The 14,876-nt window shown below is 39.6% G+C and overlaps 2 protein-coding genes across 6 annotated transcripts in view; one reads left to right on the top strand and one right to left on the bottom strand.

Annotated features, from left to right (window-relative positions):
- LOC128684844 (phosducin-like protein) overlaps positions 1-14,876 on the bottom strand; it is a 372,671-nt gene that overhangs the window by 120,872 nt on the left and 236,923 nt on the right. The gene's annotated exons all lie outside the window — the stretch shown is intronic.
- Positions 9,244-14,876, top strand: part of mRpL37 (mitochondrial ribosomal protein L37) — a 26,527-nt gene continuing 20,894 nt past the window's right edge. Inside the window, exons 1-4 of one of the 2 annotated variants that reach the window (XM_070099844.1) lie at positions 9,260-9,326; positions 10,250-10,337; positions 11,130-11,340; positions 14,040-14,261. In XM_070099844.1, coding sequence (XP_069955945.1) covers positions 11,168-11,340; positions 14,040-14,261 — 395 coding nt within the window. In that variant the 5' untranslated portion in view covers positions 9,260-9,326; positions 10,250-10,337; positions 11,130-11,167. Of the gene's footprint in view, positions 9,327-10,249; positions 10,338-11,129; positions 11,341-14,039; positions 14,262-14,876 lie in introns of both variants that reach the window. The other variant, XM_070099852.1, reaches the window with a different exon arrangement.

The following is a 14,876-nucleotide window of genomic DNA, read 5'->3' as shown; positions in this document are numbered from 1 at the left end:
AAAACCAGTTTCTATAATAAAAAATTAAGCAAAATTATAGCAATGAATGACCTATTATAAGATTGAGAAGTAAATGTATTTACTTTTTGACAGTGTTAGATCTAGCCATAAGTTTGCATATCAACAACTGAAGGACTAAGAACAAGTGCTGTGTTCCTGGTTATACTTATTTCCCTAGAGTTGGTAAATTATACACTCATGACACATATTCTAGTTAATGAACATTAAATCAATTTACACTTAAGGTCCAATCCTTGGACTGAAACTGATTGCCTCTCATTTCTCAGGCACTGTTTGCCTCTGTAGATTTAGGGCTTCCCTATGAATTTATAATCCACTTCCTCAGATTAAACCTGATTAACTCCTATTGCTCAGGCCCTGTATGACCCTTGCCCTTCAACAGGGAAGGGGCCTTCATAGCTTGCAAAATGGTAACACGATTGTACCACCACAGAAGGTTCCGTGACGGTAGTGAGTGACTCTTAATCCAAGGAATTGAACCTGACGTTCCCTTACTTGGATCAAACCTAATTGCCTTCCATTGCCCCAGGTGCTGTATGACCCCTATGAGTTTAGCTTTATTCCCTATGAATAGAATATCACAGTTATAAATACGTATATAGGTGTGTACTCATATTTAATTGCAGATTTAGTCTCTCAGCTCATTGCTCCACCTGGAGTGCTGTATGATCCTAGTGGGTTTAGTACTTGGTTTTGATAATAATAATCCTGGCTTTGCCTCCTCACCAGCTGCTACTGGGCTAACACCTGACTTCAATAACCTTGTCATACCACTTCTTAAAGCTATGTATGGATCCTCCCTCTACCAATCCACTGTCCAGGTCATTCCACTTCCTGACTAAGACCAAAGAAATATTTCCTAACATCCCTGTCCTCCCAAGAAATGAATCATGTACAATCCTCAACTTTCATTACAGTCTAAAACCAGTGCTCTGCAACACATTCATAACTTTAGATCAAAGAATACCATCACAGCCTATACGCTGATGGCTCCCTTAATCCTGACAGTGGAAGGGCAGGAAATGCTGTTATTGTAAAGCGGTCTGATGATACTATAATACAGAAGTGTATTAGAATTAATAACTGGACATCCACCATACAAACAGCTATTTCCAATACTTGTTGCTCTCAAGCCTTTGGGAACTACAACTGCATAGTGTAATTGTAACTGACTCTCTTTTTCCCCATTACTTGCTCTAAATAGCCTGAGTCTTGATTACAGCATGCTTGTGTATGAAGTTAGGTACAGATATACACAAATTATTAAGAAAGGGATCACAGTTAAACTTCTGTGGATTCCCTCTTACTGAGGGAAATCCCTGGCATGATAGTGGCTTTCTTTGTACTTAGCAAACCAAAATTGTAATTACACGTTGTAACCTTTACAAAGAAAGAAATCTTTATCTTATCTTGAATCTCCAGGAGCATGTGACCCTTGTGGGTTTAGTGCTTGGTTTTGATTATAGTAATAATCTTGGATCATAACCAAGTTGATGAATTAGCTACATGTGTTAAGTAAAAATGCTGAGTAACTCAACTTCGATTTTTCAAATAGAAGTTTATGAAACAATGTGAGAAAGGAACTAACAAACAAGCATAGGGTGCACAATAAATTAGCTGCAAGATGAGCATGGAGTGCACAATAAACTAGCCGCCCAGAAGGTACAACTAAACACACTATGGTAAGACATAACTATACATGAAGTTCTCAAGGGGACTTTAGCTCTGGTGTTGGTGCAGTGTAAATTCATTTAGGTACAAGTACACAAATAGTTACACAAATTATTATACACGGTAGCATAATAATAATATCTCGATTTCTACAAGTACATCAAGCTGACATCAATGACATACTGCTGTATAGAAAGCTGCTTGTTATGCAGAGCATTTTGGGCAAATTGGGTCAGTTTTGTCCCAGGCTGCGACCCACACCAGCCCACTAACTTCCAGGTTACCATTTTACTGATGGTGAATATGGACAACCAGTGTAAAGAAACATGCCCAAAGTTTCTACCCTCGCTGGGAATCGAACCTGGACCCTCACCATGTGAAACGAGCTTTAGCCACCAGGCCACGGGGCTGGTGGCTAGAGCTCCCGCCTAGAATAACCCAAAAAAGTGGCTTATTTACAGTGTAGACGTGTTCCTCAGGGATTAAGACGCATGGCTCTGCAGGTGTTAAGGTCTGGAGTCCACCTGATTTGAGTTGGAAATTTTATGTTACCGTTTCTCTTTTCAGAGGAAACCGCGTGTCCAGTAGCTTGATTACAAGCACATTCAGCTCAAACATAAGTAAGTTCATTCAGGTATACACAAATACATTTACATAGATTATCATACATAGCAGCATATGTGTAGAGAACCTAGGATAACCCCAAAACGTCAGACAGAGTGACTTTCTTCCATTGAGGTCTGTAATTCGATCCCCGGTATGGGTGGAAACATTATTACGTGTTCCACCCACACAGGGCACCATATTTGAAAAATAACATTTGCAACCTATATTATGATAATATAAGCAATTCTAAGACATATTTTTGTGCATTTTTCAATTTTATTTTTGGGCCATAAAATACACTTTTTGGAAGAATCAAATAGGATGTGTCACCCAATAATGGTTAAACTATAGGTGACAGATCAGGCATCAGATCTGATGCCATGCCCGACAACAGTGTCTACATGAGTCATAACAGCTACTAATAAATGATAATAAAAGGCATACATATACATTTAAGATTTATTAATAAACAACTGGGTTAAACAAAAGGCATAGTAACTTGATTTAAAATTTTTTAACACATTTGTAGTAGCATTTGACATTACAAAAATTGCAAAAATGTGACAAAAATATGGATATGGCACAAAATGAGTATCCTTTCTGTATTTATTGTGACATGCCAGTGAGGTAGTGTCTTGTACCACCATGAGGCCTTTTTGCATGCCGACTGCAAAGTTCTTCAAGTGAAGAAGACCATGAAGAAGAAAAACTTAGAGACGATCTCAGGCTCCTTGGAATTTCCTTGGTTGGCCTTCTTGCAGAATGCGACACGGAAAACCTGAATTCCTTGAGGTTTGTGTATTTCTCTTTCAAAGCAGAAGAGTCATGCCTGTACAACCAGTCATTGACCTTGTATAAGGAACAAGCAACAGAAGAGTAGGTACTCTTGTCCTTGTTACTGCAATGTTTACATGAAAGCCTGTTTGTAGAAACTGGCCAGTGAGGCGTGTTTCATCATATCTTGTATCACCATGAGGCCCTTTTCCACACCGACTGCAAATTTCTTCAAGTGAAGAAGACCATGAAGAACTTGAAGATAATCTCAGGCTCCTTGGGATTTCCTTGGTTGGCCTTAATGCAGAATGAGACACACAAAACCTGAATTCCTTGAAGATCATGTAGTTCTCTTTCAAAGCAGAACAGTCACGCCTGTACAACAACCAGCCATTGACACAACAAAGATCGCGGACATATCCAAAAAGCTGCATGTACCAGCGTTTTGCTTTGGGTGGAGACTTGTAGAGATGAACATTATAATTCTTCATGGCTGAAGGACAGTCAACATCTACCTTTTGTTTGGCCTCCTTGTTGTTCCTCCTTATCTTCATCACAGGGTTGATGCCCATATCATTTGTCAATAAAGTAACAAACCTTACTTTCTTTCCAACATACAGCAAGGACACCATCCAATGAGCAGTAATCCACAGCACCCCTTTTCACCTTCTTTTTTCCTGTGTCACTTACAGACATAAGTGGTGGATTTCCAATTCTGTTTTTCCTGGCAGTACCTGTGTACCTGCAACTGAATTTACTATGCAGATATTTCACTAGAGCCAAACTGGTAATGAAGTTATCTGCATAAATTGCACTGGTCTTTGTGTGGTCCATAGTCTCTGCAAGGCAAATAACAACCTTGGAACTTACAGGCAGTTCTTTCTCCTCTGTTAGGCTAACACTGTGATAATCAAAGGTTGTTTTACCTTGATACATCATCATGTCATGTATAAACCAATCACCACTTGCCTGGCAAAAAAGTTTGAAACCCCATTTATCAGGCTTGGTCCTGATATATTGCCTGAGGTTTCCTGCTCTTGTCCCTGTATAACCCACCATTACCTCATCAACTGATTGCTTTGGCATAGCTGGAACTTGTAAGCATGCTTTTGTTAGTGGATCAAACAGTGGTTTTATTTTATGGAACCTGTCACCTGTTGGCTTGTTATTATCATTTGCATAAATTGTTCTCCTCAGTAACCTAAACCTTTTAGATGCCATAACATTTGTAACATAAGGATTATAATGTTCAAGGAACCAGTAATCCTCTAAAGAGCACATGCTGATCATACTCATGTGTATCAGAATTCCAAGAAATTGCATGAGCCCTTCACGAGTGGTGTTGAAGTTACCTGGAGTTTACCTGGAGTTCCGGGGGTCAACGCCTCCGCGGCCCGGTCTGTGACCAGGCCTCCTGGTGGATCAGAGCCTGATCAACCTGGAGTTTACCTGGAGAGAGTTCCGGGGGTCAACGCCCCCGCGGCCCGGTCTGTGACCAGGCCTCCTGGTGGATCAGAGACTGATCAACCAGGCTGTTGCTGCTGGCTGCACGCAAACCAACGTACAAGCCACAGCCCGGCTGATCCGGAACTGACTTTAGGTGCTTGTCCAGTGCCAGCTTGAAGACTGCCAGGGGTCTGTTGGTAATCCCCCTTATGTGTGCTGGGAGGCAGTTGAACAGTCTCGGGCCCCTGACACTTATTGTATGGTCTCTTAACGTGCTAGTGACACCCCTGCTTTTCATTGGGGGGATGGTGCATCGTCTGCCAAGTCTTTTGCTTTCGTAGCGAGTGATTTTCGTGTGCAAGTTCGGTACTAGTCCCTCTAGGATTTTCCAGGTGTATATAATCATGTATCTCTCCCTCCTGCGTTCCAGGGAATACAGGTTTAGGAACCTCAAGCGCTCCCAATAATTGAGGTGTTTTATCTCCGTTATGCGCGCCGTGAAAGTTCTCTGTACATTTTCTAGGTCAGCCATTTCACCTGCCTTGAAAGGTGCTGTTAGTGTGCAGCAATATTCCAGCCTAGATAGAACAAGTGACCTGAAGAGTGTCATCATGGGTTTGGCCTCCCTAGTTTTGAAGGTTCTCATTATCCATCCTGTCATTTTTCTAGCAGATGCGATTGATACAATGTTATGGTCCTTGAAGGTGAGATCCTCCGACATGATCACTCCCAGGTCTTTGACGTTGGTGTTTCGCTCTATTTTGTGGCCAGAATTTGTTTTGTACTCTGATGAAGATTTAATTTCCTCGTGTTTACCATATCTAAGTAATTGAAATTTCTCATCATTGAACTTCATATTGTTTTCTGCAGCCCACTGAAAGATTTGGTTGATGTCTGCCTGGAGCCTTGCATTGTCTGCAATGGAAGACATTGTCATGCAGATTCGGGTGTCATCTGCAAAGGAAGACACAGTGCTGTGGCTGACATCCTTGTCTATGTTAGATATGAGGATGAGGAACAAGATGGGAGCGAGTACTGTGCCTTGTGGACCAGTGCTTTTCACCGTAGCTGCCTCGGACTTTACTCTGTTGACGACTACTCTCTGTGTTCTGTTAGTGAGGAAATTATAAATCCATCGACCGACTTTTCCTGTTATTCCTTTAGCACGCATTTTGTGCGCTATTACGCCATGGTCACACTTGTCGAAGGCTTTTACAAAGTCTGTATATATTACATCTGCATTCTTTTTGTATTCTAGTGCATCTAGGACCTTGTTGTAGTGATCCCATAGTTGAGACAGATAGGAGCGACCTGTTCTAAACCCATGTTGCCCTGGGTTGTGTAATTGATGGGTTTCTAGATGGGTGGTGATCTTGCTTCTTAGGACCCTTTCAAAGATTCTTATGATATGGGATGTTAGTGCTATCGGTATGTAGTTATTTGCTGTTGTTTCACTGCCCCTTTTGTGGAGTGGGGCTATGTCTGTCGTTTTTAGTAACTGTGGGACGACCCCCGTGTCCATGCTCCCTCTCCATAGGATGGTAAAAGCTCGTGATAGGGGCTTCTTGCAGTTCTTAATGAACACGGAGTTCCATGAGTCTGGCCCTGGGGCAGAGTGCATGGGCATGTCATTTATCGCCTGTTCGAAGTCATTTGGCGTCAGGATAACATCAGATAGGCTTGTGTTAACCAAATTCTGTGGCTCTTTCATAAAAAATTAATTTTGATCTTCAACTCTCAGTCTGGTTAGCGGCTTGCTAATTATTATTATTATAATCAAAAAGAAGCGCTAAGCCACAAGTACTATACAGCGCTGCAGGACAGGAAGGAAGCGAGGGCATCAGGTGGCAAAAGGGAGATGGATGAGTAATAGGTTACGGATAACAGCGGGGTAGTGGATGGTGAAAGGGGAAAGGGCAGCAAGAGACTGAACTAGAAAGGGCTGAGGGAAGTGCGAAAAGTATCATCAGAGTTTGTGGAGTAAATCAGTCGTTGTCAAGAAGTCAATGAGAGAGTCAGGATTAAAGGAGGGTCCATCAGCAAGAAGGGAAGGTAAAGAGAGAGTAGTAGAACGAAGACGACATTGGAGGTAAATTCTGCGTGCTCGTTGATAGAGAGAGCAGTCTAACAGAATGTGGCTAATCGATACTGAAACTTGACACTGCTCACAGAGAGGGACAGGGTGCCTCTCCATGAGATACCCATGAGTAAGACAAGTGTGGCCAATGCAAAGGCGGGAGAGAGTGGTCTCCCAACCTCGGCACTGATGACAAGAAGACGGCCAGTAACCTATGTTCGGTTTAATAGAATGAAGTTTGTTACCGAGCAGAGTTGACCAACGTTGTTGCCAACGGGTGCGAAGGTGGGTAGCTATTGCAGCAAAATAGTCCAAAAATGGAACACCTCTATAGGAAATTGGTAGGTCATGTACTGCTGACCGCGCAGCAGTGTCTGCCTGTTCATTGCCCTGTACGTCGACATGACCAGGGACCCAACAAAAAACAATATCTTTATGTTTGGTAGAGATACGGCGTAGCCAAAGTTGGATACGGAGAACTAGGGGGTGAGATGTATCAAATTTTCGTATAGCCTGTAGAGCACTAAGGGAGTCTGAGACTACCACAAATGATGACACAGGCATAGATGCGATACGAATAAGTGCTGTAAGAATGGCATACAATTCAGCAGTAAAGATGCTAGCCGAAGATAGTAAATACCCCCGCACGACGCTGTCCGGAAACACTGCTGCGAATCCGACGCCGTCTGAAGACTTAAAGCCATCTGTGTACACAGCGGTGGCATAAGAATGGGAGTGGAAGTGATCAAGAAAAAGAGAGCGGGAAGCCACCGTAGGCAGTCGAGCTTGCTAAAAACTGAGTCATATTGGGACTTGAGTAGCTCACTCATTTCCTTGCTGTCATCTGTGTAGGACCCATCTTGTTTAAGTAGGGGCCCAATACTGGATTAGTATTAACATCTTTCTGAGTTGCACACAAGTTTGTGTTAAATAAAAGGTTTTCTAACATTACCACAGTAAATAAATCACAAAAATGTTCAAATGGTTTCTTGACATGTTTTGGTACCTCATGTTTGAAGTCAGGTAATGGAGTATTTATGTCAAGTTTGCTCCAGGTGGCATAAGTGTTGTTGACAGTTTTTTCATGAACCTCATCATCTTCAATTACAGTGGTACCTTGAGATATGAACAGCTCAAAACTCAAACAATTAGGTAAGTGTATTTATGCAAGTGCTTTCGTAAGTGTATTTTTGGGGGTCTGCAACAGATTAATCTAATTTACATCATTCCTTATGGGAACAAATTCGTTCGGTATCGGCATCCGAACAGCCTTCTGGAGCAAATTAAGTTCATATCCCGAGGTACCACTGTACTTGTTTTCGTATATTTCTTCATTTTACACTAACTCACCGGTTTTTCCTAGACAAAGCTTCATGTTCCTCTTCACTTGAAGCTGAAGCATATGGCTGTGGCTCATTTTCATTGGTAGAATCCACTTCCTCATTAGTGTCACTGTCATCAGATAACCCTGGCACAATGTAATCCCTTTGTCTTTGAGCCCTTGATCCATAAAACAAGTTTGTGTTTAACGGAAATGAACAGAAAACACATAATAAGCATTCCAACTGAGCAAATTTTATAAATTTACAAGGTAAATTTATTCATATCTCAATTTAATGCATTTGTTTCAGCATGCAATTGTTAGCTATGACTGGCTGATGGTCTAATTGTTATCACTTAATCCATGATGTATGACACCTTCATTGGCACATTTGTTACTACCATTGTTGGTCTACGCATCACACAAGTACCGTTCAGTGGCACGTGTGGTGCTATGGTTGTCAGGCAACGACTCATAAATGATACAACAAAAGTAAACAAAACTTCATGTGCATTCATCTGTTACTTCTCAATGTCTCACGTAATTCATTTGCATCTTCAAGTCACTCTGACTTTTTTTGAGTTATCCCAGGTTCTCTACACATATGCTGCTATGTATGATAATCTATGTGACTGTATTTGTGTATACCTGAATAAACTTACTTCAAGCTCCACCCAGGTTTGTGATTGAAAGGATTGAGACAAGAGGTCTCTCTGAGGACTCATTTTCTGCTGATGGCGCCATGAAAACCATGCTTTGTTCGCCTCGTTTTTTGGCCTAGCCAGGTAAAGGGCTCGACACTTGCTGTCCATGTTCACCTAGTAGTAAAATAGGTATTTGAGTGTCAGTCTACTGGTGTAGGTGGCATCCAGGGGACAAATTAATAATAATAATAATAATATCTTTATTTACTACAAGTACATGTACAAGGTATACAGTCCTAGCTGACATCAGTGACATTCTACTATATATAAAGCCGCTTGTTATGCTCAGCATGTCGGGAAAATTAGGTTATTGTCCCAGGATGCGACCCACACCAGTCGACTAACACCCAGGTACCCATTTTATTGATGGGGAACGTAGACAACAGGTGTAAAGAAACACGCCCAATGTTTCTACTCTGGCTGGGAATCGAACCCAGACCCTCGCCGTGTGAAGCGAGAGCGTTAGCCACCAGAGCCCGAAATGTTCTACATAACAAGGGGCTTTCTATATATAGTACGTCACTGATGTTAGCTAGGTCTGTATAGCTTGTACATGTAGAAATAAAGATCATCATTATTATTATTCTCATTTCCGACCATATTTTTTTCCGGACTCTGGGAGAGAGAGCTCAATAAAGCGCAGTTTTGGTGGCCCTGAGTAACCCAAACAACAACAAGTCCACAAGACTTCCAGGGACAAAGTCTCGTAATTACCTATTTTACAATTGCCTATTTGTAGCTGCAAGAACAAAGCTGTGTTGGTCATCATTTAGTATGTTCATCAAATACATTCTTTACAATTTCCAATGGTTGTAGTACTTATTATCTCAATTTATTCCATTCTTCCACCATTATTTCCCAATATACCTTCGGATCCATTTTGTTTTACTTAATTTTCATCAGTAGCCTCATGTTAACCTTCATGAAGGCTTTACAATATCTATATCTATTCTTTCATAGCCTTTTATCTTATTTCCTCAAGGAAGTGCCTTTCTGCCGGTGAGATGCTCTTGATCCAAGGAACTGAACTTATCCTCCCATTTCCTCAGGCACTTCCTTGAGGAAATAAGATAAAAGGCTATGAAAGAATAGATATAGATATTGTAAAGCCTTCATGAAGGTTAACATGAGGCTACTGATGTAAATTAAGTAAAAAAAATGGATCCGAAGGTATATTGGGAAATAATGGTGGAAGAATGGAATAAATTGAGATAATAAGTACTACAACCATTGGAAATTGTAAAGAACATGGAGATGGGAAGTACAGTGCCTGAACTCTGAAGGAGGGGTGTTAATGTTGCAGTTTAAAAACTGTAGTGTAAAGCACCCTTCTGGCAAGACAGTGATGGAGTGAATGATGGTGAAAGTTTTTCTTTTTCGGGCCACCCTGCCTTGGTGGGAATCGGCCAGTGTGTTAATAAAAAAAAAAATTGTATATAATAACATTTCAGATCTGTTGGAAGCCATATCCTAGATATGAGTAGCTATCCAGGTGAGTAGGTATCTAGGTGTTAGTTAACTACTGTGGATGGCATCTGGGTCCAAGTCGGAACGAAACATCATTGTAAGCTCCTCTCTCCTATGTGCTGGTTATTTGTGTAGTGAGGTAGGAAATCTTTTTTTTTTCAGGAGACTTCATTTCTTGGCTCAGGGAACAGTGGGCACCACCCTAGACATTGATTGCTTGTAGCTCTGGTAGAGTCTCTCTCCAGGCGAGGTGAGATAAAGAAATCCTGTAATGTGCATTAAATAATTTATCATCTCTTGCCAGTGCAAACATTCACTATAACATTTTAGTATAATTAAAATTGTTTTTTGTAACAATTTTGACCAAATTTGTAGCTCTTATAAAGTATGGTATGCATTTAATTATGAAGTTAATGGTAATTTTTTTATAGCATGAATTAGAAAATATATATGAAAAAAGACTGTACAGTAAATACAGTAAAAAAAAAAAAATTTTGCTACATAACTTAGAGTAACATTTTATTATCTGATTGTGTTACCTATCAAATATATGTACTATAACATAATGCAATGGAAATATGTACATTGTTTTATGTTACTGAGTTATCCTGGGTTAAATCTACATAACGTTCTATACATGTGTCCATAACTTCTGTATGTACTCAATACCTTTTTAAAGATTAAAACTACATTGTAAAACTTTAATAAAAATTTATTTTCATCCAAAACCTAGTATTAAGGAATTAGTTTGAATTAAAATACATACATAGAAATGTGCGAAATATTAATAATTCTATATTAAACAAGAAAATCTAAAGGTCTTGGAATATTTGCTGTTTAGTGACATCTAGACTGTCATAGCTGAGCACCTCAGGCAAGACAGTGATATTGTGAATAATGGTGAAAGTGTTTCTTCTTCGGGTCACCTTGCCTCGGTGAGAGATGGCCTGTGTGCCAAAAAAATAATCTAGTTTTCATTTGATAGAGCTTAAATATGTCTACCTTCACAATTTTACAAAATTAATAACATAATTTTCCTCAGGTTGCTGGTTTTGTCTAAAACTCAAAAGACAGCTGATCATGAGGGTAACAGATGTGAGGCTTAGGCTGAACATTGGTGCCCAGTTCAGAGCCTTGTGGTTGCTGAAAAGCAGGAGGCGGATTTCTGATACTGGAGCTGAAGCAATCCTGACTGCTAGAGGAGTGCCTGTTGTAGATCCTCGAGAGATTCTGTCACCTGCATATCCTCGCATGTGAGTGACATGAAAAAATGAGAGTGGGGAAGGGAAAGCTGCATTTTAAAAATACCAGGAGCTGTTTAACCATTAATTTAATAAATGACAAAGTGAGGAATGTTATTTTCTGTTTTTAAGTACAGCTTATTAATTTCCAAAAGAAAATGTCAATTTTAGATGCTAACTGAAAGAGATTATGGTAATGTGCATATATTTATTTGTTAAAATCATTCTACAGTATGTTATTAAAAAATCAACTTTATACAGTATACTGATAATGCAGTTCTATACTTAATACAGTAACACAATTTTTGGTTGCTTTGTTTGGTTCTTCACATACAATATTTATTTTTATTTCTCTGAAATGCTGGGATCTTATTCTTGGAGTAACAGGAGTAGGAAGAGTTGATGAAGTAATAGTTGGAATGATGATGATAGTTGTAGTAGTAAGGGCAAGAGATCTCAATCTACAATCATGCTAATTTAATTTGAATGTCACCAGAGCAGACTAAGGTTCCATTTTTTGAAAGGTCTTGGTGGATGGAGGTGTGATTTAACCCTTTGACTGTCGCGGCTGTATATATACGTCTTATGAGGTATCGTGTTTGACGTATATATACTCAAAAAATTCTAGCAGCTTCAAATCAAGCAGGAGAAAGCTGGTAGGCCCACATGTGAGAGAATGGGTCTGTGTGGTCAGTTTGCACCATATAAAAAAATCCTGGAGCACTCAGTGCATAATGAGAAAAAAAAACTCTGACCGTTTTTTTTTAATTAAAATGCCGACTTTGTGGTCTATTGTCGTATAGTATTTATGGTTGTATTCTCGTTTTCTTGGTCTCATTTGATAGAATGGAAAACATATTATAGAAGTAGAGGTGATTTTGATTGATTTTACTATAAAAAGAACCTAGAAATGGAGCTCAAGGTAGGGGAAATGTTTGATTTTTGCCAATGTTCAAAAGTAAAGAAATGATGCCATTGTCCAATAAATGTCCAACTAGCCATTCTAATATGCAGTCATGAATGGGTTGATGTTATTTATACAGTTATTACAGTATTGCAGTAGTCTGCATAATAGTAAGTCTTCTATTTTTTGTTTGAATAAAAATTCAAAATAGAAAGCAAGAGTAATATCAGAGGGGCCTGGAGACATGACTGATGAGCAAAGAAAATGTTATTTTAGAGCCAGGAATGTCTGCATTGTTCATTCTGGACCTTATTTTGAAATTGTCATATTTTTTAGTTTTCGTGAAATTGGCCAAATTGCAAATTTCTGACCACATTATTAGGTAGTTGAAATCGGTAAATGGGCAGTTTCTTGTACTCAATCGATAGAAAAAATGGAGTTCTAAAGAAATAGCTATGAGTTTGGGCGACCGGAACAATGGAATTAGCCGAAAATAGGGCTCAAAGTGGGCGAAATCGCCGATTTGTAAACAGCGCCAAGGTCGCTAACTTCGCGAGAGAATAATTCTGTCAGTTTTTCATCAAATTTCGTTTTTTTGGTGTCATTACAATCGGGAAAAGATTCTCTATCATTTCATAAGAAAAAATAATTTTTTTTTCTTTTTAAATTTTGCGACACCAGGAGACACCTCAGGATTGGGGGTTGCGACAGTCAAAGGGTTAAAGGCACCATTCATCATGTTTAGTGCATCAGTGGTTGAAAACCTATGTTAGGCTGTTATGGTGCAGACCAAAAGTTGACTCATTCTTGAGCTGTAAAAGAGTTTGTCACTTGTAGCACATCAATGGTTTTTCTGTTTTCCTGCTCATACATGACAGAAATGAGAGTGTAGCTTTATTTTAATTTTGCTTTTTTCATGAATGCCTACGAATGATAGTACTTGGTGCCTGATTATCTTAGATCTGTGTTTTAGTTCTCTATCAGGGCCTTATATAGTATTCTTGAAGATAACTGTATGCTGAATCTGTGTTTGGGACCCATTCTAGCTACTTTGTTTATTGACAAGGAGCAAAGAAACTCCTTGATAGGTTTGGTTTTTCTTTTCTTGTTTGTATGCCAAGACAGCCAGGACAGTGTTCTAGGAAAGTGATGACAAATGTACCAAAAACAAATAAACAAAACACACACACAAACACGCACATGCATGCATGCACGCACATGCACACACACACACTCACGCATGCACGCAGTGCATCTGGAGTTTATAGCCTTGGAGTTATGTAGAGACCTGATGAAGACACTGGTGTTCCTCAGGGAAGCTGCTGGCTACCAGGAAATTGCTGAGAGAGGCATAACATAAGAAACGGCCTTAGAAGTTTGTTCAGTAAACTGCTGTAATGTCTGGCCCAAATTATTTAGCCAATTGGGTGTGAAGATAAGCTCATATAGGACAGCCTGAAGAGTATGGTGCCTAGTGGTTTCTATAAACTCAACAAGAATCTGGTTGAACTTATGGGCTAGATTCATTTGTTAAAAAATTATGAATCTATAAAGGTAATGGGCAAAGTCCTGGAAGATTAGGGATAGGACAATGTGCTGCTATTGAGGGCACTGGAATTGCCACTGATACCACTGTCAGGACAATGACTTAGGGACAACTTAAAGAAGCAAGCAGTGTATTAGTTAGATTGGTGCACTAGCATGACATCAAGAGTCATCAGGGGGTTAGCAAGATCCCCTAGTTAATTTTATAAAATCTTAAGTGCTTTATCTGCAAATTAATTTACAATACTGTGTTTACTTTCAGAATTGAAGTGGTTGATCCTCCACCTCAACCAAGCGTTTTGCAGGATTGGAAAACAGAGGTGAAAGACACTCCTTGTCATGTGTTTAACAAGAGGTTCTCCCCACTGATAGGCATGCCCCAAGTTCAGTGTCTCACAAACTCTGTTGTCCAGTCTTCATTGCCAAAATCTGTACTAGATTGTGCTACTAAAATCACAGAGGAGGAAGATAAGAAAGTGAAAGAGTAAGTGATGTGCCTTTCCTACTCCCATTATAGTTTAATTCTTAAAAAATACCCATTGTTTTGTAATTAATGTGTACGATGAGTAGTCATATTGTATTAGTGTTGTTTTATTAATTGTCAATTTTTTTATGAAAACTGTATCAGTGTTGTGCTGTAGATTGGAAAGGTAATTATGGTTGGGTAGGCATAGCATTTTTCCATTATATAGTACTGTATAAGAATGGAAAGTGTTATGCCAGAATGCAAGACAGATTTATTCTTAGTATCGTCTTTCTTCACCCACCTCCCCTTCCTATCTTTTCCCACATCTGCATAAATGCACTTAGATAACCATTCCTGTGGTACATGGGACATTTCATAGAAGGACTGTTTCATTAAGTGATGATCAGGTTTTGTTTAGCAAGTCTAATTTTTTTTTCATGCATTGCAAAATATTTGCATTAACCCTTTCAGGGTCCGTGCCGTAGATCTATGGCTTTACGTTCAGGGTCCAAACCGTAGATCTATGCCATGAGCTCTGCTCACTCTGATAAGCTGTGAGCAGTAAATTTGGGCCTAGATATGAGAGAATACATCTGTGGTATGTGTGCACCACATAAAACAAATCCTGCAGCA

Source organism: Cherax quadricarinatus, chromosome 5, assembly GCF_038502225.1.
Source record: "Cherax quadricarinatus isolate ZL_2023a chromosome 5, ASM3850222v1, whole genome shotgun sequence".
Lineage (NCBI taxonomy): Eukaryota > Metazoa > Arthropoda > Malacostraca > Decapoda > Parastacidae > Cherax > Cherax quadricarinatus.
Note: the sequence above shows the minus strand (reverse complement) of the source record. Positions and strands in the feature narration are given on the sequence as shown.